The sequence below is a fragment of the Scyliorhinus canicula genome, chromosome 6 (assembly GCF_902713615.1).
Source record: "Scyliorhinus canicula chromosome 6, sScyCan1.1, whole genome shotgun sequence".
Taxonomy (NCBI): Eukaryota; Metazoa; Chordata; class Chondrichthyes; order Carcharhiniformes; family Scyliorhinidae; genus Scyliorhinus; species Scyliorhinus canicula.
In genome coordinates, this window is record NC_052151.1 from 185261725 (window position 1) to 185283581 (window position 21857).

Below are 21857 nucleotides of genomic sequence, written 5' to 3' on the forward strand. Positions count from 1 at the left end.
GGAACACTTTGTCCTCATCCTCCTCGGATCTCCTCCTTAACCGGTACATTGATGGTTGCATTGGTGTCACTTCCTATTCTTGCACTAAATGGGGATTCATTTTTTAAAAATCAACTTGGCTTTCAATTTTCACACTTCCTTGACCTCACGTGGTCCATCTCCAACTCTGCCCTTTCCCAATACTAGACTGTCCAAATTTTACGTCCATTGGTCGCATACACTCGGCGGGCTAGTGGCGCAGCTGCTACGGAGCCATCTCAGGAAACTGCCGACCTATACAAATTGAATACGATGGAAAAAAATGCTACGAACTGTGTCTCGGCAGCACATTGAAACATAAACTCAGTCCCCAGACACCTTTTAAAATTTTATGTCAGCCCTGACATTTCATCCCACCCTGGATTGGGGTTGCAGCTAAAACATGAAGGCTGCCGGAAATTCCGGTGGCGACCATGGTGGGAACGATTGCACATTTGGTAGCTCCTGCTCGCGGCGGTGTTATTGGACATTTTCCCCGGCTAACGGGCGGACTTGTTGATGATAAAAGGTGCGAGAGTGATGGAAGGAGAGGGTGTTCCACCGGTGGATGGATTTGTGGACCAGAAGTGATTTTAAGCGAAAGGAGCAGTTGGAGAGAGAAGCTATACCTGGGACACAGAGGACAATGGCGGAGGGCAAGGTCTCAATGGTCTATGAAGCAGCTGGTGGACTTCTTGAATGAGACGTTATCCAGTAGAGAAAGGAGACTTTGGAGGACATGGCGAGTACGGTGGATCTGATTAAGGAGGGGATCGACCACATGGAGCTGAGGTCGGAGTCTCAGAGCCAGGCGATCCAGAAGGAGGAGGAGATGGTGGGGGAGCATGAGGAGTAGCTTACCTCGATGACGGACGAGATGGGGGTGATGCAGGATATTCAGAGGCGGCTACAGGAGAAGGTGGAGGATTTGGAGAACCGGTCCCGGAGACAGAACCTGAGGATCGTGGGGCTGCCGGAGGGCACCAAGGGAGTGGAGCGGGCTCGTACGTGGGCAAGATGTTCGAGAAGTGATGGAAGAGGGGGGGGGAGGGGGAGACGGATTGCTGACAGGGGAGGGGGCATTTGAAATGTGGTATGGGAGGAGTCGATGATGATGGACATCTGAGGGCAGGCCCGAGAGGGTGCGGGACGCAAGCTGTTGGCTGGCACAGGTGGATATATGGCTGATCGGCAGGGGGGAGGGTGCCCCCGACCAGGCTGATCACATGGAATGTGAGAGGGTTGAATGGGCCGGTCTAGAGGGCTCACGTGTTCGCGCACCCCAGGCACCTAACGGCAGACATGGAATTTCTACAAGAAACGCACCTGAAGATTGGGGATCAAACTAGGCTTAGGAAAGGGTGGGTAGAGAGGCAGTTCATTCTGGATTGGATTTGAAGATGAGGGGATAGTGGTCTTGATAAATAAACGGGTAGCTTTTGAAGTGCGGAACATTGGCAGACTCCACATATTTTGGGCCTGTCAAAAGCTTGGGGGATTCTGGCAGGGGTTTGCCGACGTTATGTCGGAGGTCCTGAAGGTGAAGGTGGTCCCGAGTCCAGAAGTGGCGATCTTCGCCCTGTCAGAAGACCCTGGAGTCCAGGGGGCGAGAGAGGCCGGTGCCTTGGCCTTTGCCTCCCTGATAGCCCAGAGATGGATATTATTAGAATGGAGGGACTCGGGGGCCCACGAAGCCTGGAGTGCGGGTGAGTGACCTGGCAGAGTTTCTCAGGCTGGAGAAGATAAAGTTCACCTTGAGAGAGTCTGTGGAGGGGTTTGCCCGGAGATGGCAGACGTTCATCGACTTCTTCGAGAACAGTCAAGATGTCAGTGGGGTGGGGTGGGTAAAATGGAGAGCTGGGGAGTGGGGTGTCAGGTATGTATATAAGTTGGTTATTTGCAGCTCTGTTGGCTTGTTTTGTATTGTGATTGTTGAACAAGTATATAAATGCCTCGATAAACTATTTTTCTAAAAAAAAACATGAAGGCTTCCTGGAAGGATTCTGTTCCTTTCTCCCAATTTCTACTTTCTCTCCCCTTCGATGCCTGACCAATAATTTCACTTCTTATTTCAGATTTCCAGCATCTGAAGCGTTTTGTCCCAATAAAGATATGTTCACCAAAATTCTCTACCCCTATGAGGCCTTTATCTTCTTTCTTTTACCAGAGAGAGAGAGAAACCCAATCCCTAACTAAAGAAAGACTTTGCATTTATATAGCACCGGATGCCCTCAGTTTGTTCCAAAACGTTACAGATGGAACCTACGTATCATTGAGCTGCACAATGTCCAGCAGCAGTAATTTCAATAATGTCTATTGCCTCATTTACTAAACCTAAGGCAACGTGCTCTCAATTATTCAGGTCTCACTGAGGATCATTTAGCTATAAATCATTTTAAATGCCCATGTATTTGCTCAGCTTCTTTCCAACCTTGTGCTGCTCTATGAGCCCACGGAGAGCCTCGTCATCATCTGGAAGAACGCCATGGAATCGAAGGGTCTGTTCAGCTTCAGCCAACCACTCCAGCAACACATGCACAGCAGAGTGGAATTCTTCAGCCTGTAAGTACAACATATATCTGTCAAGACCAGTCACAACTTGGCAGCCACAAGTTAACATTAATTTTTAAGTTATTTCAATTTTGAACAAGAACAGGAGAGAAGAAAAATAAATAAATTTCAAGAAAGCTAGCTTCAAACTGGGATGGATTCTCCGGTCCCCTAGCCGCGTGTTTCTTGGAGGCGTGCCGTTCACTGGCGGCAGGATTTTGTCTTCCCGCCGCTTGTCAATGGGATTTCCCATTGAAGCCACCCCACGCCGGTGGGAAAAAGAGAATCACAACGGCCGGAGAATTCTGGCAACTAAATATGGAGACAGAGTTGGTTGAGAACTCAGTTGATTAAAAGTAGGGTCGAGGGTGAAACTTTGAGAAAGACTTCAGGTTCACTCTTTGTTCTGGGATAAAGTCAGTTGGGGTGTGATATTTGCCCTTAACGCTCCTCGGGTATCACGGACAAACCAAAAATCAGCCAAGACTTTGGTTGATTTTATTCATAATGGAAAATTGTAGGGAAAGAGCAGGACGAGTGATAGTACTTGAATAACTTTTTCGAAGTTGAGATTCTGATCGCATTGCCACTATTCAGCGATTGTGTGTGGACATGCTGGTGGCAGGTGAGGACGTGCTCAGGCTCACCTGTACTGTCCCTTATGGAAGAAGTTAGCACAGACAGAGATAACGCGCACTTTCTTGACCACCTGGCGGTCATGCTGAAGTGAAGATTGGATGATTCTCTAATAATGAGCAGACTGTGCTCATTTTAAAAAAGAAAGACTTTCTTAGTATAAAGAAAGTGAAAAGCTCTCATTTGATTTATTCTAATTCACGTGTAGGCTATAATCTTTTACCTGGTTCAGGGCTTGCTCCAAACGGGCTTGTTTAGACACAGAGAGGGCACACACAGTCTCCCACCGAGTACTAAGCTCTTGCATCTGCACTTTGACCCAGGAGGAATCATCACGGCTGGCCTCCACCAGTTCACGGGCAGAGCGTTTGAGGGCCTGGACACCACTGGTCCGTTTGCCCAGCTCCTTCTGGAAGACCTGCATAGAAAACGGTTCAGTTCCATTAGACATTCTGAGGGATTCTTCAGGAATGAACACTATGGGGTGGATTCTCTATTCCCGATTGGGTGGAGAACGGAGCTTCCCCCGAAAAATGGAGCTGGCCCCCACAAAGTAAATTCTGCCCCCCCCCCCCCCCAGTAGTTTCATTTCCTTTTATTTACAGCAGAAAACACTTAGCCTCCAGCCTCCTTTTGATGTGGCGAGGAGCTGTCAATTATAGCAAGAGTGTTTATAAACATTGTGGTCAGCATCTAAGCAAGGTACTTGAGATGCATTAAAGCATGATGGGAATGATAGTTAAACAATCCACCATCAATCTTTGAACTAATACACTGTCAATCTCTGGCTAGTGCGATGTATTGTTGTATGAAATTGAATGGGAGTTTTGCATTTCAAAGTCTGTCGTGTCTGCCTTTTCAAGTGTACTTGTTTTTTGAGGAAGCCTCTGACACTTGTAACAGCTGCTTCTTTCACTACTTTTATCTGGGGCAGCAGATGTTAGGGAAGGGTAAGTAAATTTACAGTGATCTTTCACTACCGTGTGGGCATAGTGGTTAGCACAATTGCTTCACAGGTCCAGGGTTCCAGGTTCGATTCCCGGCTTGGGTCACCGTCTGTGAGGAGTCTGCACATTCTCCCTGTGTCTGCGCGGTTTCCTCCGGGCGCTCCGGTTTCCTCCCACAGTTCGAAGATGTGCAGATTAGGTGGACTGGCCATGATAAATTGCCCTTAATGACCAAAATTGTCCTTAGTGTTGGCTGGGGTTACTGGGCTACGGGAATAGGGTGGAGGTGTGGGCTTGGGTGGGGTGCTCTTTCATAGAGCCGGGGCAGACCCAATGGGCCGAATGGCCTCGTTCTGCACTGTAAATTCTATGAAATTCTACTACTGGACTGGACTGCTCCAGCTTTCAGGCAGGGGTCTCTGTTGTGGAGTGGGGGGCTCGTGGACGCTGTGGGAAGGGGATTGTTCATGTGTGGGGAGAGGGTGGTGGAGAGAATTATCAGTGGGGAACGGGCAGGATTAGTGGTGTGGGAGGGGAACCTGTCACCCGGCCTCGGGATCGGGCTGTCCGTTCAAAATGGCGGCCTGATACCAGGATCCCAATGGAATCCGACAAGCTCTCCCCCATGCATATATTTGCATGGTGAAGGTGAGAGACACACACCTAGGAGCCATTCCTAGCACTAGCAGAGACCAGTCCCGATTCTCCTCTGGTGGGAGCATTTGGTCCCCTGAACGGAAAATCTGGTCCACATGTTTAGCGCAGGGCAATGGGGCCAAGGATAGTCACTGAACATCACTAGACACACTTGTATAAACAGTGTATGAAACAGAGCAATGCAGCCAGTGTCCCGAATGCATCATTTGTATTATTGAAATCTGAATGAATTTCACAAGAGTTACGGCATAGAAACAGGCCATTTGGCCCAACGGATTCCTCCTCCACTCAAGCCTCCACCCACTCTATCAGCATGTCCTATATTCCCTTCTCATTTCTTTATAAAGGCATCTATGGTACTAAGCTCAACTAGTCCTCGAAAACTACAGTGTGCATTACCTTTCACCTCCCTCCTCACTTCGCCCATGATTTTCACCACAGAAAAACAGGTTATTAATTAACACTGTGGTACAAAATACAAACTTGAGGTGCGTGCTAAGAATATTTTTGTCAACAGATTGTTTCGCCGAGATTACTCAATCTGTGAACTGTCCCTACTTCAAAACTCTCAATCTTATTTTCAAATCTCTCATTGGCATCGCCCCCCTGTATCTGTAATCTGCTCCAGCTCCACAATCCTTCAAACTCACTTCCTCCAATTCTGGCCTCCATCGCATCCCCAATTTTAATCACTCCAACAATGGAATTTTTTTTAAATTAAAAGCTGACTGGGTCTTAAGCTCCTGAATTCCTTCCCTAAACCTTTCTACTTTTCTGTGTCACTTTCCTCCTTTAAATAAAACTCCCGAGAACTATTTCTCAATGGTCCACATGAGGCTCAGTGGTCAATTCTGTTTGATAATCACTCATGTGAAAATGCCCTGGGACCTTAACTATGTTAAAATGGCTATATAAATGTTGTAATGGGAGGGATGATTTCTCAGTTTAAATAGAGTTAGGTTATTTGCGCTACCTGTACTATAATCAAAACAGCAGAGAGATGAGCTGTAGATATTACAACTCCTCCAATCTGCACAAAAATTAACAGGATCACCTCTCCATGTACTCCTCGACCGATCAGTCCATGGGAAACCAATCACAGCAAGATCAATACTGGTGGCCTCATGTAACTGAAAGCAAGGGGAAATTAAGAGGGGAGCTTTCACGTGATCTGGTCTAATGTGGGTGGGGCAGAGTAGCTAAATATAAAATATTGCCCTTGCTCAAAAATGCTTTGACCAGTCACAGCAGCTGGCCTTTGAGCTGGGATGCTCAGGATTTTATAGTTGATTTTTATAAATATACACATAGGGCTTATTGTTCTGAAGAAATTGTGCTTTAAAAGATCTAAAATAAGATTTTATGTACACCCCACTTGTAAATCCAAACCATCTGAGACTGGACTTTGAACAGCAATCGAGTTAAGGTTTTGGAGGCAGACACAATGACCAAATTAACTTGTTGAATAAAGCACAAGTGAGTCACTCAGGAGGAGATCAGGACTCCCTAAATTATCTGAAATATCTTACTTCAGACAATCGGAATGTACGTTGGAAGGCTTGGTGGGGATAGAGAGAGAGTGCTTTTCAGTGTTCAACTTTGTCAGAAGCAGTTAACAATACCTTGTGAGCATCAATCAGGTTCATCACCAGGTCAATGTCCCCATGCACTGGCTGATCTTCAGCCAGCATGGGCTCAATCTTGTACAGCCAATCGATCAGAGCTTGCAAGGCATCTGTAAACTGGCCCGAGAATAGCAGTGCTTCCTCCAATTTGTTCTGTCTGAAATGAAAGCATACACTCAAGATTAGCCAGCGAAAGACATATCTGAACCTTCTTCAAACTTGAATTTTTAAACTAGCAATCAGAGGGTTAGATTGCTAGTTTAAAAATTCATTCCTGTTGCCTCAGACAGCAAAAATATTGGATAACAAGTGTGAACACCCTGGAGCAACCCTAATTACAAATCTAATCCTGAGGCTTTGATAAGGATTCCTTAATTGGCCACTGTCTGGAGGACACAGCCAAGCATGACATTAAGCAACAGAATCCAGAAAGCTCCAAGAAACTAGCTCCAGTCTGTGCTGTTAGAAAATCAGGAAGATGGGATGTTTGAATTGGTCGCTCTGATCTTAAGCAGGGAATGAGTTTTCATTCTTGGAAACTATTCGAAGTGGCCCTTGTTGTGAGGTGCACATTCAGAGTGAACATGGATCGAGCCCAATCTCCAGGGTCTTGTGAAGAACTCCTGCTTGGATGGGACAACTGGAAGTTTCCTACTCACATAGGAGACACAGTTAATGGGCAGAACTTTCAGATTTAGCAGAGGGACAAAACGGACAATATGCAGGATGTTAGCTGCTGACTGCACAATGTTCAGCGCTATTCGCAACTCCTTAGTCACTGAAGCAGTCCATGTGCAAATGCAGCAAGACCTGGACAATATCCAGGCGTGGGCTGATAAGTGGCAAGTAACATACACACCACACGTGTGCCTGCAACAACCATCTCCAATAAGAGAGAATCAAACCATTGCCCCTTGACATTCAATGGCATTAGCATCACTGAATCCACCACGATCAACATCCAGGGGGCTACCATTGACTAGAAACTGAACTGGACTAGCAATATAAATACTGTGGCTTTGAGAGCAGGTCAGAGGCGAGAAACTCAACTCCTGACTCCCCAAAGCCTGTCCACCATCTACAAGGCACAAGTCAGGAATGTTGACTTGTAAATATATCGCTGTTCCTTCACTGTCACTGGGTCAAAATCTTGGAACTACCTCCTTAACAGCACTGTGGGTGTACCAACACCACATGGACTGCAGCACTTCAAGAAGGCAGCTTCCCACCACCTTCTCAAGGAAAATTAGGGATGGGCAAGAATGGGCTAGCCAGCAAAATCCATATCCCATAAAAAATGAATAATAAAATAAAATTGCCTGCCCATTGTCAATGGAAGGGTAAAATCAGATACAACATGTACAGACAGCTGATCCCCACCCCCATCTACAACCCACCAAACCTGTAAGCTCCACCCACTATGTTCAGGAGTGGAAATAATTGTGGGAAAATTAAGGATAAGGAATAAGCATAAGGGAGGGGGAGGTTTTGGGTATTCTAAAAGGCATTAAGGTGGACAAGTCCCCAGGACCGGATGGTATCTATCCCAGGTTACTGAGGGAAGCGAGGGACGAAATAGCTGGGGCCTTAACAGATATCTTTGCAGCATCCTTGAGCACGGGTGAGGTCCCGGAGGACTGGAGAATTGCTAATGTCGTCCCTTTGTTTAAGAAGGGTAGCAGGGATAATCCAGGGAATTTTAGACCTGTGAGCTTGACATCAGTGGTAGGCAAACTGTTGGAGAAGATACTGAGGGATAGGATCTATTCACATTTGGAAGAAAATAGACTTATCAGTGATAGGCAGCATGGTTTTGTGCAGGGAAGGTCATGTCTTACAAACCTAATAGAATTCTTTGAGGAAGTGACAAAGTTAATTGATGAGGGAAGGGCTGTAGATGTCATATACATGGACTTTAGTAAAGTGTTTGATAAAGTTTTCCATGGCAGGTTGATGGAAAAAGTGAAGTCGTATGGGGTTCAGGGTGTACTAGCTAGATGGATAAAGAACTGGCTGGGCAACAGGAGACAGAGAGTAGTGGTGGAAGGGAGTGTCCCAAAATGGAGAAAGGTGACTAGTGGTGTTCCACAGAGATCCGTGCTCGGACCACTGTTGTTTGTGATATGCATAAATGATCTGGACGAAGGTATAAGTGGTCTGATGAGCAAGTTTGCAGATGATACTAAGATTGGTGGAGTTGCAGATAGCGAGGCGGACTGTCAGTGAATACAGCAAAATATAGATAGATTGGAGAGTTGGGCAGAGAAATGGCAGATGGAGTTCAATCCAGGCAAATGCGAGGTGATGCATTTTGGAAGATCTAACTCACGAGCAGACTATATGGTCAATGGAAGGGTCCTGGGGAAAATTGATGTACAGAGAGATCTGGGAGCTCAGGTCCATTGTACCCTGAAGGTGGCAACGCAGGTTGATAGAGTGGTCAAGAAGGCATACAGCATGCTTGCCTTCATCGGACGGGGTATTAAGTACAAGAGTCGGCAGGTCATGTTACAGTTGTATCGAACTTTGGTTAGGCCACATTTGGAATACTGCGTGCAGTTCTGGTCGCCACATTACCAGAAGGATGTGGATGCTTTGGAGAGGGTGCAGAGGAGGTTCACCAGGATGTTGCCTGGTATGGAGGGTGCTAGCTATGAAGAAAGGTTGAGTAGATTAGGATTGTTTTAATTGGAAAGACGGAGGTTGAGGGGAGACCTGGTTGAGGTCTACAAAATTATGATAGGTATGGACAGGGTGGATAGCAACAAGCTTTTTCCAAGAGTGGGGGTGTCAATTACAAGGGGTCATGATTTCAAGGTGAAAGGGGAAAAGTTTAAGGGAGATGTGCGTGGAAAGCTTTTTACGCAGAGGGTGGTGGGTGCCTGGAATGCTTTGCCAGCGGAGGTGGTAGAGGCGGGTACGATAGCATCATTTGAGATGCATCTGGACAGATATATGAACGGGTGCGGAACAGAGAGAAGTAGACCTTGGAAAATAGGCAACAGGTTTAGATAAAGGATCTGGATCGGCGCAGTCTGGGAGGGCCGTAATTTCCTGAGCTGTAATTTTCTTTGTTCTTAACCGATTCAGCTGCTGTCAAATACTGAAAATAATTAAATCATAATCTTTTGAATGCTGGAGTCAAGATTATAGTCTTGACTGTATTCCCGTACCAGCCTCCCCGAACAGGCGCCGGAATGTGGCGACTAGGGGCTTTTCACAGTAACTTCATTGAAGCCTACTCGTGACAATAAGCGATTTTCATTTTTCATTTTCATTTCAGTGTTTTTTTTTTGGATGCAGAATTAGTCCATAGTTTTCAATCTGTAACTGAGCAGTTTTGGTTTGCCAGCAATTATCTATTGTATATACATCTCGTTGGCGCATGGCATTCGCCAAAGATTGACATTACGAAGATCGAGTTCGTACTAAGCAGACCACTGGAACACATCTTAAAATTCAACATTACTTTGATGTTACTTCTTTCATATGAACCACTTCATAATATCAGCCAAAATATATACAGCCATTACAGAACAAGAGAACTTTCGCTACATTCATTTCGGGAATACATCTTCAATTGCAATATAGGAAACAGCTTTAAGTACCTAGCATCATCTAATATCCTGGTTAAACAGTAAGACATCATTAATAGCAAACATATAATGAATGAGATACTAATTCCACTTGCAGTTTGAAAATGAGCTCAACATTGCAGCGAGAATATTGGTTAGCAAGTCTGAATGCCCAGGCGTGACACTAATTAAAAATCTAATCCTGAGGCTCTGATAAGGATTCCCTAATTGGCCACTGTCTGAACTAAACAGCCAAATATGACATTAAGTAACAGAACCCAGGAAGGTCCAATAAACTAGTTCTAGTATGTGCTTTTTGAATATTTCAATCGCAGGTTGGAAAATGGGATAGCAAAATTGGTCGCCCTGATCTTAAGCAGCAACACAGCCAAGGGGCAATCTCCCCTCCAGCACTGTAGTTTTGGTGGTACTCTTTCCTCCCCCCCACCCTCCCCAATCGGCCCTTACACTGTAGTTATGGAATCATAGAATTGACAGTGAAGAGGGAGTCCATTTGGATGATCTCACTATGTAATTATGACATGCGGGGCGGAATGTTCCCATATTTTTTCCCAGAGTGTCAGGCTCTGATGAAAACCGGGTGTAGATGTCCAGCTGCACAGCCCAGTTTTTAGTCCAGATTTTGAGCCACTCTATGAGAAATAAAATGAGTGGGCTGGGGTTATGCTGGGGGGGGGGGCTGATAGAGCCGGCAAGGGTGGCTTTATTGAGTCGGGGCACCATCTTTAAAGGTCGCCCCGATCAGCACATAAAGTAAATGGCCCCCAGACCCCCTCCCCCTGCCTCAAAGCAACCCCTCAGCAATTCCCCCTCCACCACCACCAAAGCAAATGCAATGGGTCAACGGCCCCCAGCAATGCAGTTTTGGGGGCAATATCACACCTCTCTCCGCCAGCAATGTAGTATCGGGGGCACTCCTTCTCCCTCTGCCCCCTCTCCTCCCCACACCCTTTCCCCACCCTTCCCCCAGCATTGTAGTCTTGGGGCAAACTCCCTAGACATCCTCCCCAGCATGTCATCTCGGGGGCACTCTACCCCTCCTCTCCTTCCCAGCACTGCAGTCTCAGGGTATTCTCCCTCACAGGCATCAGCTCTCCCGCACACACATATGGGGAACACCTCCCGTGGGGCTGCCCTGAGAGCCCACCCATTGCACTGTCCCCCAGCCAATCTATTCCATGTGTCCCTCTCCCGCCAGGGGCTATATTTACCGTTGCAACATCTCTCCATGCCTATTGCATCCTGTGAAGTCAATACGACTGAAAAAGTTAATCTTACACCACTGGTTTTTAGCCCGCTGACCTCCATGAAGGAACCCTTCACAGGACTTGAATTCTGGACCTCACATGAGCCAATGTTTATTTTCTCTGTGCAACTTCTTTTCTGCATCTCTCTCTTTACTGTAAGTATGGAGAGGGGTCACAGTTTTTGAGTGCGTGCAATAAACAAACCTTTTTGAGTTCATCCTACTCAAAAAGGTTTGCTATGGGGTTATTAGCAGGAATTGGATCACACAATAAACCGAGGGGCTGGGAAATATGCCACTGCTCGTTAAAGAGGAATCAATTTAAAACACCTTTCTGTTTACAGGCAGGTAGTGAGGGGAAAAATTGGTGCAGTTTGAACAGACCTCCCCCGCTTGTGTCTGTAACAGCAGAATAAAACATCCCATTCCACACAGCCATAGAACATGGGAAAAAAGTGGGAAAAGAGAAAAGCAAGAAAGAAGAAATTAAAAAAAGACAGTAAAAAGGAGGAAAGGAAATAGACAAACAACAAACAATCCCAGTCAGGATAAACGAAGACAGGCTGATCCCACAGACTTTATTTAAACCGAGATATTCGGACTTGTATAGATTGGGTGGAAAAACTAAAACAAACATCAGTTTCTGAGTGACTCAACCTTGAAACCAAGGTTTTGGTCTGTGAAAATGTTCATGGGGGTGTGCCAAGTCAGCAACATTAAAACTGAGAGTTTCTGATCTATGAACTGGGTTACAAAGGTGCTTTAACCAAATGAATTCCTGTAAACAGGGTCCAAGAGCAAACTGACAATCTGCAGCTTTATGTGGTCAAATATTATGTGGTCAAATAAAGTGGTCAAATATTCTTACTGATAGACTGGCACAGCACAGTCAACTATCACAGACATCCTCCAACATCCTCCAGCATAGCTAAGCGCACCCAAAATGACACACTAACTTTTCTCCGAGACTAACTTGGAAAAACCCGCAGACCTCTAACATCACAACTAAAATTCTCAACTCTCAGCAGCTATATCGGATGTACAAATTTCAAGGTCCAAACAGATATGAAACCGCCACCTTTTTAAGCAAAAGTTATACCAATGTCTATGCTAAATTGTATAACCTACATTCAAATCTTAAGAAGATATTCATCCAGCTCATGTTCGAAGAGTCAACTGACCTGGCAAAAACTGCCTTCGGTAGAATTCTACTTTACATGACTCAGACTCAGAATGATTGCTCGGAGGATGGGTGGGTGGGAGAGACAGACAAGAGAAGATGGAAAATCTAATCTTTGAACCTCTGGCAGTAATTCTGTCTGTTAGGCTGGCAGGCTAAACTCATTAACTGAAGTTCTGTTTGAAACGATTTGTTGAGCCCCTGAGACGTGGAGTACTAAATGCCATTTTAAGCAGGTTGCTGGTCCAACCAGGAAGAACTGTGATGAGATTTCAGCTGTCACCCCCCATCCCCCCCCCCCCCTCCCTCCACCCACCCTGACAAGCACACGCATTCTTGCAACCCCACCCCACAACCTCAACTACCCAACATTTCAAGAGCAGAGGCCCAGTAGCACGCTGGGGATGAAGGCTGGAGAGACTAGCTGACTCTCAACATTAATGCCTCCAAACTTGAACAGGCGGGGGTATAGATGAAAACAGGCAACCTAGATAGGACTCGTGATTGGCGCAGGCTTGGAGAGCCATAGGGCCTATTCCTGTGCTGCATTGTTCTTTGTTCATTACCAAGTGCAACAATCATCAATATCTCAGGAGATTACCTGGCAGTGGGATGGGTAGTTGGGTGGGAAGGGAGTGTTTTGTCATAAAGCTCGAGCTATTATGGTATGTGAGGTAGGTTTAATGAACCAGTTGGCCAATGTTGTGGATTGGTAATGCTTGATTATTCTCAGAATTAAAGTGTCTGTACTTGAGTTGATATTTAAACTGTAGCCCTAGTTCCATAGTCTGATTCCTTGGAGCATAGGGCAATAAATCATCTACTCCCTCCTGACACAGAGTAAAATTAAAACTGACAAAAAACAAGTTGGAAACCACCTTCATCAAATACAAAAGCAGACATCAAGATGTCTTTTTTAATTAATTTACGGGATGTGGGAGTCGCTGGTTAGGCCAGCATTTAATGTCCATCCCTAGTTGCCCTTCAGAAGGTGGTGGTGAGTTGCCTTCTTGAACCGCTGCAGTCCTTGTGGTGTAGGTATACCCGCTGTGGTGTTAGGGAGGGCATTCCTGGATTTTGCCCCAGCGACAGTGAAGGAGTGTCAATATATTTCCAAGTCAGGGTGGTGAGTGACATGGAGGAGAACCTCCAGGTGGTGGGGTTCCCAGGTATCCACTGCTCCTTACTTCTAGATGGTAGTGGTCGTGGGTTTGGAAGGTGCTGTCTCAGGAACCTTGGTGAGTTACTGCAGTGCATCTTGTAGATGTACACACGGCTGACACTGTTAGTCAGTGGTGGAGGATTTGAATGTTTGTGGAAGGAGGAGCAATCAAGCGGGTTGCATTGTCCTGGATGGTGTTGAGCTTCTTGAGTGTTGTTGGAGCTGCATTCATCGAGGCAAGTGGAGAGTATTTCATCACACTCCTGACTTGTGCCTTGTAGATGGCAGCCAGGCTTTGGGGAGACAGGAATACTTACTCGCCGTAGGATTCCCAGCCTTTGACTTGCCCTGATAGCCACAGTATTAATATGGCTAGTCCAGTTCAGTTTCTGATCAATGATAACCCCCAGGATGTGTTCAAAGCTATAATCAGTTTGACTGTTTCATTTGAGAATGCCACTTGAAATCTTTAGTCATGACTTAAAGGTAAAGTAAATGTTTTAAGAAAGTCAATAAAAATGAAACCTTCCTACATAATTTTCAAAGCAATTCATAAACAAAATTATCAGCTGAACATTAAGACTGCTAATACAGACCCAAATGAGTTCAGCACCTCTATACATATCGCAATATATCTACAGAGAAGAAAGTGGGAATGTTTTAATTCCAGATTGTTTGTATCTATTACTGTGAAGACATATTTGAACCACACCTGTGAAACTAAGCTAATTGGCTCTGCCCTCGATGTAGTTCAATTACATTTGTATAATCTATTTTCTAGAGGAAGCTTAAGATTAATTGGTAATGACTCTTCTAAATGAGCAGTTTTCCCCACAAGTATGGGGAGTAATATTTCACCAATTATCCCAACAGGACATCTTTGGCTAATTCAATTCATTGTCTTTCTCAATGAAAGACATGACAATCCTCCTTCATGCTCCAAACATTTTTTGGTTCATTATACACAATCCCTAGTGTGCTTTGCATTCGCTAATTGAATTTTCTTGTAAGTCCACACTGGAATTTCTTCCCGAAGGAGTTGCAGCAGACAGGAAGACAGACTCTCACATTGTACAAGGGCAACATGGATAGCTGGTCAAGCACCAGGGGGTTAACTAATGATTTACAAAATGAGCAGGAATGTGAAGTCTACAAATGGGGCAATGTCAATCTTGCTAAATCATCAACCCAACCACATGTTGACTCGATCAAAGATTCAACTTGCAGGCACTGAAGTATTTATATTTTGACGGGGAGATTTCAAAGTCAGACCTGAACCTTAGCACTGCATTTGGATATTTGTGGCTATTTTATAACTAATAGGAAGGTTCATCTGTTGACAACTCTAGGGACAGGAAACAATTTAACATTGCATAAAGACTCCGCTCAGAAATGTTAGCTTTTGTCCCCTCTGAGACTTTCAAAGATAAATTATATTCAGCAACGAGTTTTTTGGAGCAAGAGAAGGAATCAAGTAAGAAATAAAATAAAGACACGATATAGTAAAACTAAAGTTTCTGACAGTTTGAGTATTCATTCAGTATTGTGCTCAGGAGTAATAATTCCCAGTGCTAGTTACTCATGTTTCAGAGACAATCTAATGAACTACTTTTGACTTGTAGCCAGATAGAAAAAATGCAGCTTGCTTTGGATTCAAAGCTTTCTGGGTTGACTTTTGTTACCTTTCCACTGACTTTCCGCACACCGTGTCCCACTTGTCCCTAAGTTCACTCAACATGTCATCAAGTTTCTGGTGGTCATCAGCCAATGTTGTCTTCTCTTTTAAGGAGCGGCCAGTTCTAACCGTGGTGTCGTACACGGAGTGTTTTGCTCCTAGCGCTTTCTGAAATTCCTGCATTTAGAAACAGGCAAAGCGTAAAAAGCCGTTTTAAACGGATAACATTTCATTTGTCACTTGTCCATTTCCCTTTGAGTTGGCAGTTCAGACATTTCTAAAATGTTAAATGTAAACTTCACCCTACAAAATAGAAACTTCTTTTTAGAGTTTCCGCTGCTTATGGGACTTGATGGAGATGTTGCATATATAATCATTCTTGCTACATTTGAAAAGAGTGGCACAGTAGCACAGTGGGTAGCACTGTTGCTTCACATCTCCAGGGTCCCAGGTTCGATTCCCGGCTTGGGTCACTATCTGTGTTGAGTCTGTGGAGTTCTCCCTGTGTCTGCGTAGGTTTCCTCCGGGTGCTCCGGTGTCCGCCCACAAGTCCCGAAAGACGTGCTGTTAGGTCATTTGGACATTCTGAATTCTCCCTCTGTGTTCCTGAACAGGCACCGGAATGTGGCGACTAGGAGATGTTCACAGTAACTTCATTGCAGTGTTAATGTAAGTCTACTTGTGACAATAAAGATTATTATTAAAAGTTCACTGGTTGTTGGTAACATTCTGAAGATGTGAACCGTACATTATGAATGCAAATTCACTTTTTTTATTTGAACCAATTAAAAGGTGGAAACCAGGCATCCATTGAAGACAGAAAGAAATAATTTACATTTATATAGTGTTATTCCCAACCCCAGAACATGAAAAAGTGCTTCACAGCCACTGAAGTACTTGTGAGTCATTGGAGTAATGTGGAAAATGCAGCAGCCAATTTGTGCACAGTTCAATACCAATGTTTATTACATTGGGATCGAGCAGTGCACAAATTGCCCACTGAGTTGGTTGAGGAAGTGGATTTAACAACTGAGCTGAAATACATTTACATATATATATATGTGATATGTGTATGTCTAAAATAAAATATCTGACATATATATTACCTTGTGATTTACAAGTTGCATTTTCACTTTGTCTGGATCATTAGCAATTTCAAGATCGGAGTCCAGGTTTTTTTCTGAATCTTCTAACCATTCCATCAGTTTTTTCCAGGCCTCGTGGAACTATTGGCAAAGAATGAAAACAATCACCAACATTCAATTGTCTAAAATAACATCCTATTTTACTTGAAAGACTCCTGACCCTTTCGGAAGATTGCACCATTTTATGCAAGATGAAAGAACAAACAATTAGCAGGAAAAATAGAATATCTTCAGTTAGCAAATTTAAAAATATCATAAAATTATAATGGGCATTTTAATTCACTATTTTCTCCCTAGTTTATTTCATCTTCCTCCTTGCCATGCTAAGAAGTCAAACTGAATGGTCAAGCACACAAGAGGTCAAAGCGGAAGGCCGGATGAGGAGCCTTGTCCCAGATTGCTATTGAGAGCAGCCTGATTAACACATCCGTGGTTTGGCTCATTTGTCTGTATGTATCTACTTTGTTTGGTTCTTGTCTCCTTCATTTCCCCAAAGAACTCGGAGAAGCAGTGATCGAAAATGTTGGATTTGGACTCCGACTTGATGCTTCTTAGGGCAGCACGGTAGCACAAGTGGACAGCACTGTGGCTTCACAGCGCCAGAGACCCAGGTTTGATTCCCCGCTGGGTCACTGACTGTGCAGAGTTTACACCTTCTCCCCGTGTCTGTGTTGGTTTCCTCCGGGTGCTCCGGTTTCCTCCCACAGTCCAAAGACGTGCAAGTTAGGTGGACTGGCCATGATAAATTGCCCTTAGTGACCAAAAAAGGTGAGGAGGGGTTATTGGGTTACAGGAAGAGAGTGGAAGAGAGGGCTTAAGTGGGTCGGTGCAGACTCAATGGTCCGAATGGCCTCCTTCTGCACTGTATGTTCTATGATCTGAACGTTCATCTGGCCTCTCTGCCTTTACATTTCTTTCACTGCATAGATCCAAATGGGAAATTAAAAAGTGTACAAACTTTTCAGGTTACGGTTTACATGAGGTGCTAAAGGTGTTTGATGATCTTTGCTCTTTGACAATTGTGGCTGCTTCCATAGTCATTTAGGTCGTCACTAATAAGGGCAGCATGGTGGCGCAGTGATTAGCACTGCTGCCCATGGCGCTGAGCACCCGGGTTCAATCCCAGCCCCGGGTCACTGTACTTGTGGAGTTTGCACATTCTCTCCGTGTCTGCGTGGTTTCACCCCCACAACCCAAAATATGTGCAGGTTACGTGGATTGGCCATGCTAAATTGCCCCTTAATTGGAAAATAATAATTGAGTACTCTAAATTTAAAAGAAAAAGATCGTCACTAATCAATCCACGGAGGAGGGGCTGGGGGCACCGATAGAGTTGGAGGAGCTAGTCAGGGGGATCGGGCAAATGCAGTCAGGTAAGGCCCCGGGGCCGGACGGGTTCCCGGCAGAATTTTACAAAAAATATGCGGACCTGGTGGGTCCCCTGCTGGTGCGAACTTTCAATGAGGCGTGGGAGGGGGGGGCTTTGCCCCCGACGATGTCGTGGGCACTAATCTCTTTGATCCTAAAACGGGATAAGGACCCCTTGCAGTGCGGATCATATAGGCCTATTTCACTCCTTAACGCAGACGCTAAGTTGCTGGCGAAGATCCTGGCTACCAGGATAGAGGATTGTGTGCCAGAGGTAATTCATGAAGATCAGACAGGGTTTGTCAAGGGGCGGCAGCTCAACACGAATGTGCGGAGACTGCTCAATGTTATCATGATGCCGGCAGTGGAGGGGGAGGCGGAGATAGTGGTGGCGCTGGATGCAGAGAAGGCGTTTGATAGAGTTGAGTGGGGGTACCTATGGGAGGTGCTGGAGAGGTTTGGATTTGGGGAGGGATTCATCAAATGGGTGAGGCTGCTTTATGCGGTGCCGATGGCGAGTGTAGTCACAAATGGAAGGAGATCGGAGTATTTTAGGCTTTATCGTGGGACCAGGCAGGGGTGTCCCCTTTCCCCCCTGCTCTTTGCACTGGCGATTGAACCGCTGGCCATGGCATTGAGGGAGTCGGGGAGGTGGAGGGGTCTGGTGCGGGGGGGGGGAGGAGCACCGGGTATCGCTGTATGCGGACGACCTGCTGTTATATGTGGCGGACCCAGAGGGGGGAATGCCGGGGGTGATGGAACTGTTAACGGAATTTGGGGGCTTCTCGGGCTATAAGCTGAACTTAGGAAAGAGAGAGGTATTTGTAGTGCACCCGGGAGATCAGGAGGAGGGAATTGGGAGGCTCCCCTTCAGGAGGGCAGTGAAGAGTTTCAGGTACCTGGGGGTGCAGGTGGCCAGGAGTTGGGGGGCTCTTCATAAGCTTAACTTCACCAGACTAGTGGAACAGATGGAGAAGGAATTTAAAAGGTGGGACATGGTGCCGCTATCGCTGGCGGGCAGAGTGCAATCCGTCAAAATGACGGTTCTCCCGAGGTTCTTGTTCCTCTTCCAGTGCTTGCCCATCTTTATCCCTAGGGCCTTTTTTAAAAGGGTGACCAGCAGCATCATGGGATTTGTTTGGGCGCATGGCACCCCGAGGGTGAAGAGGGTCTTCTTGGAGCGGAGTAGGGATGGGGGGGGGGCTGGCGTTGCCCAACCTCTCGGGGTACTACTGGGCAGCCAACGTGTCGATGGTGCGTAAGTGGGTGATGGAGGGGGAGGGGGCAGCATGGAAACGGATGGAGAGAGCGTCCTGTGGGGATACAAGCCTGGGGGCCCTGGTAACGGCGCCGTGGCCGCTCCCTCCCACGAGGTATACCACGAGTCCGGTGGTGGCGGCTACCCTCAAGATTTGGGGGCAGTGGAGGCGACATAGGGGAGAAGTGAGGGGCTCGATGGAGGCTCCGTTAAGGGGGAACCATAGGTTCGTCCCGGGGAACATGGATGGGGGATTTCGGGGATGGTATAGAGCGGGCATTAGACAGCTGAAGGACCTGTTTATCGACGGAAGGTTTGCGAGCCTGGGGGAGTTGGAGGAGAAATTTGGGCTCCCGCCGGGAAACATGTTTAGATATCTGCAGGTAAAGGCATTTGCTAGACGGCAGGTGGAGGGATTCCCTGCGCTCCCCGCGAAGGGGGTGAGTGACAGGGTGCTCTCGGGGGTCTGGGTCGGGGAGGGGAAGATATCCGATATCTACAAGCTTATGCAGGAGAAGGAAGAGGCGTCAGTAGAGGAGCTGAAAACAAAGTGGGAGGGGGAACTGGAGGAACAGATCGAAGACGGGACATGGGCTGATGCCTGGAGAGGGTAAATTCTTCCTCCTCGTGTGCGCGGCTTAGCCTCATCCAATTCAAAGTGCTGCATAGGGCCCACATGACTGGGACGAGGATGAGTAGGTTCTTTGGGGGTGAAGATAGGTGTGCCAGGTGCTCGGGGAGTCCAGCGAACCATGCCCATAAGTTCTGGGCATGCCCGGCATTGGAGGAGTTCTGGAAGGGGGTGGCGAGGACGGTGTCAAGGGTGGTGGGACCAAGGGTCAAGCCAGGATGGGGACTCGCGATCTTTGGGGTTGGGGTAGAGCCGGGAGTGCAGGAGGCGAAAGAGGCCGGTGTGCTGGCCTTTGCGTCCCTAGTAGCCCGGCGAAGGATTTTGCTACAGTGGAAGGACGCGAGGCCCCCAAGCGTGGAGACCTGGATCAATGACATGGCAGGCTTCATTAAGCTTGAGAAGGTTAAATTCGCCCTGAGAGGATCGGTGCAAGGGTTCTTTAAACGGTGGCAACCTTTCCTCGACTTTCTGGCTCAACGATAGGGTACTGGGACAGTAGCAGCAGCAACCCGGGGGGGGTGGGGGAATGTGATACATGTGATGTTACGGTATGGGGGGTATTGTGGGTGTTATGGGGCTGTTAGTTGCATATTACTGCTTTTTGCTATACTTTTTGTTATATTTCTGTAAAAAATTCCAATAAAAATTATTAAAAAAAAAAAATCAATCCACGGAGAATACAGAAGAAACTTCTTTATCTAGAGAGTAATGAGAATGTGGAACTTGCTACCACATGGAACGGACAAGGCAAATAGCTATGAAGCATTTAAGGGAAAGCTAGATAAGTGTGTGAAGGAGAAAGGAATAGAAGGTGAGGGCTTTTCGATGAAGAGGAGGCTTGTGACGATCAGTAGGTTGAATGACCTGCTTCTCTGTAGTGAAGTCCATGTAACAGCAGAGGCTAGCGAGAGCAAGAAGATCTTCTGTGGACTTCAGGAGTCAGTTAGTTAATGCCGTAAGTCCAAAGTGACAGCAGTTAATAACAAAGAATGTTCAAATTCTATACCTATTAAATAACTTTAGGAAACACACCTTGAGGAAATTTGATTTAGTTCCAACACATTTGACAAAGATTGATATAAAAACACGCAGGTTTGACATCAAGAGTGGCACGGTGCACAGTGGTTAGCACTGCTGCCTCACAGCACCGAGGACCCGGGTTCGATTCCGGTCCTGTGTGGAGTTTGCACATTCTCCCCGTGTCTGCATGCGTCTCACCCCCACAACCCAAAGGTTTGCAGAGTAGGTGGATTGGCATTGCTAAATTGCCCCTTTATTGGGGGAAAAAAGAGAATTGGGTACTCGAAATTTATTTTTTTAAAAGTTTGGCATCACAATTTCATCATATTTTGAGACAGTCACACGTGTTTTTTGTTGCTTTGTTATTTTCTATAACAACAAGTTCCTTTACCTGTTTAGCACGTTTCCTTGCATCATCCAGTCCTCTTCCTCTATCAACAGAACGCTGAACAACCTTCTCCCATCGAGCTTGAACACTGATTAGCAAATTCTTAATAAGTACAACATCCTGCTTCTGGCTGAAGTACTTCAGGTGGGTGCCCGTCTTATCCAGTTCAATTATTTTTTCACGGTGCGAGTTGACCTCATTGGCAAAAACCTAAAAATGTGGAATGATGATCGCAAAGCACGTTTAGTCAATGCAAGCAAGATCAGTATGCTTTGACTCAAAGATATAAGAAATTTCTAAATGTCATTTCAGGTCAAGTACCTTGTGTTCGTCAATCTGGAACATAATGGTGTCCAGGATAAGACTCGGTGATGAAGCTAAAGTCAAGGTTTGCTCTGCTTGGGTTAGCCAGTTAATGAAATCTTGAAGCGAATTGTGGAACTCGGTGGCTAGATTTAGGGCCTCCTCCAATTTAACCTACACAGGATGAAATGGTTGTCAGCTATTTCAATTTTAATGATTGTTACACACCCATTGAAAGCACTCATTATTCTTCCCCCAAATATCAATCAGGGAAACTCTTCATTAATCTGCCTGTGAGGCACCTTGGGACATCCTGAGGATGAGAAAGGCGCTGTGTAAATGCAAATTTGCTTGATCTTTGTGAGATCTGTGTTTAAACTGAAGCGTGTCAGTGACACGGAGTGTAATATTTTTCCATTTTGTCAACACTCTCAGGTTCGGTACAGCACTGT

The 21857-nt window shown here is 45.9% G+C and overlaps 1 protein-coding gene and 1 long non-coding RNA gene across 11 annotated transcripts in view; one reads left to right on the top strand and one right to left on the bottom strand.

Moving 5' to 3' along the window:
* Window positions 1-21248, top strand: part of LOC119967745 — a 320884-nt gene extending 299636 nt beyond the window's left edge. For all 3 annotated transcript variants that reach the window (XR_005461057.1, XR_005461058.1, XR_005461059.1), the window contains 2 exons: window positions 16735-16886; window positions 21156-21248. This is a non-coding gene — a long non-coding RNA (uncharacterized LOC119967745). The remainder of the gene's footprint in view (window positions 1-16734; window positions 16887-21155) is intronic.
* Window positions 1-21857, bottom strand: part of dst (dystonin) — a 665214-nt gene that overhangs the window by 29102 nt on the left and 614255 nt on the right. For all 8 annotated transcript variants that reach the window (XM_038800631.1, XM_038800637.1, XM_038800634.1 and 5 more), the window contains 7 exons: window positions 21424-21579; window positions 21106-21312; window positions 16399-16518; window positions 15300-15469; window positions 6431-6590; window positions 3428-3622; window positions 2450-2578 (listed from right to left, as the gene is read on the bottom strand). In XM_038800631.1, the coding sequence (XP_038656559.1) occupies window positions 2450-2578; window positions 3428-3622; window positions 6431-6590; window positions 15300-15469; window positions 16399-16518; window positions 21106-21312; window positions 21424-21579 (1137 nt within the window). The remainder of the gene's footprint in view (window positions 1-2449; window positions 2579-3427; window positions 3623-6430; window positions 6591-15299; window positions 15470-16398; window positions 16519-21105; window positions 21313-21423; window positions 21580-21857) is intronic.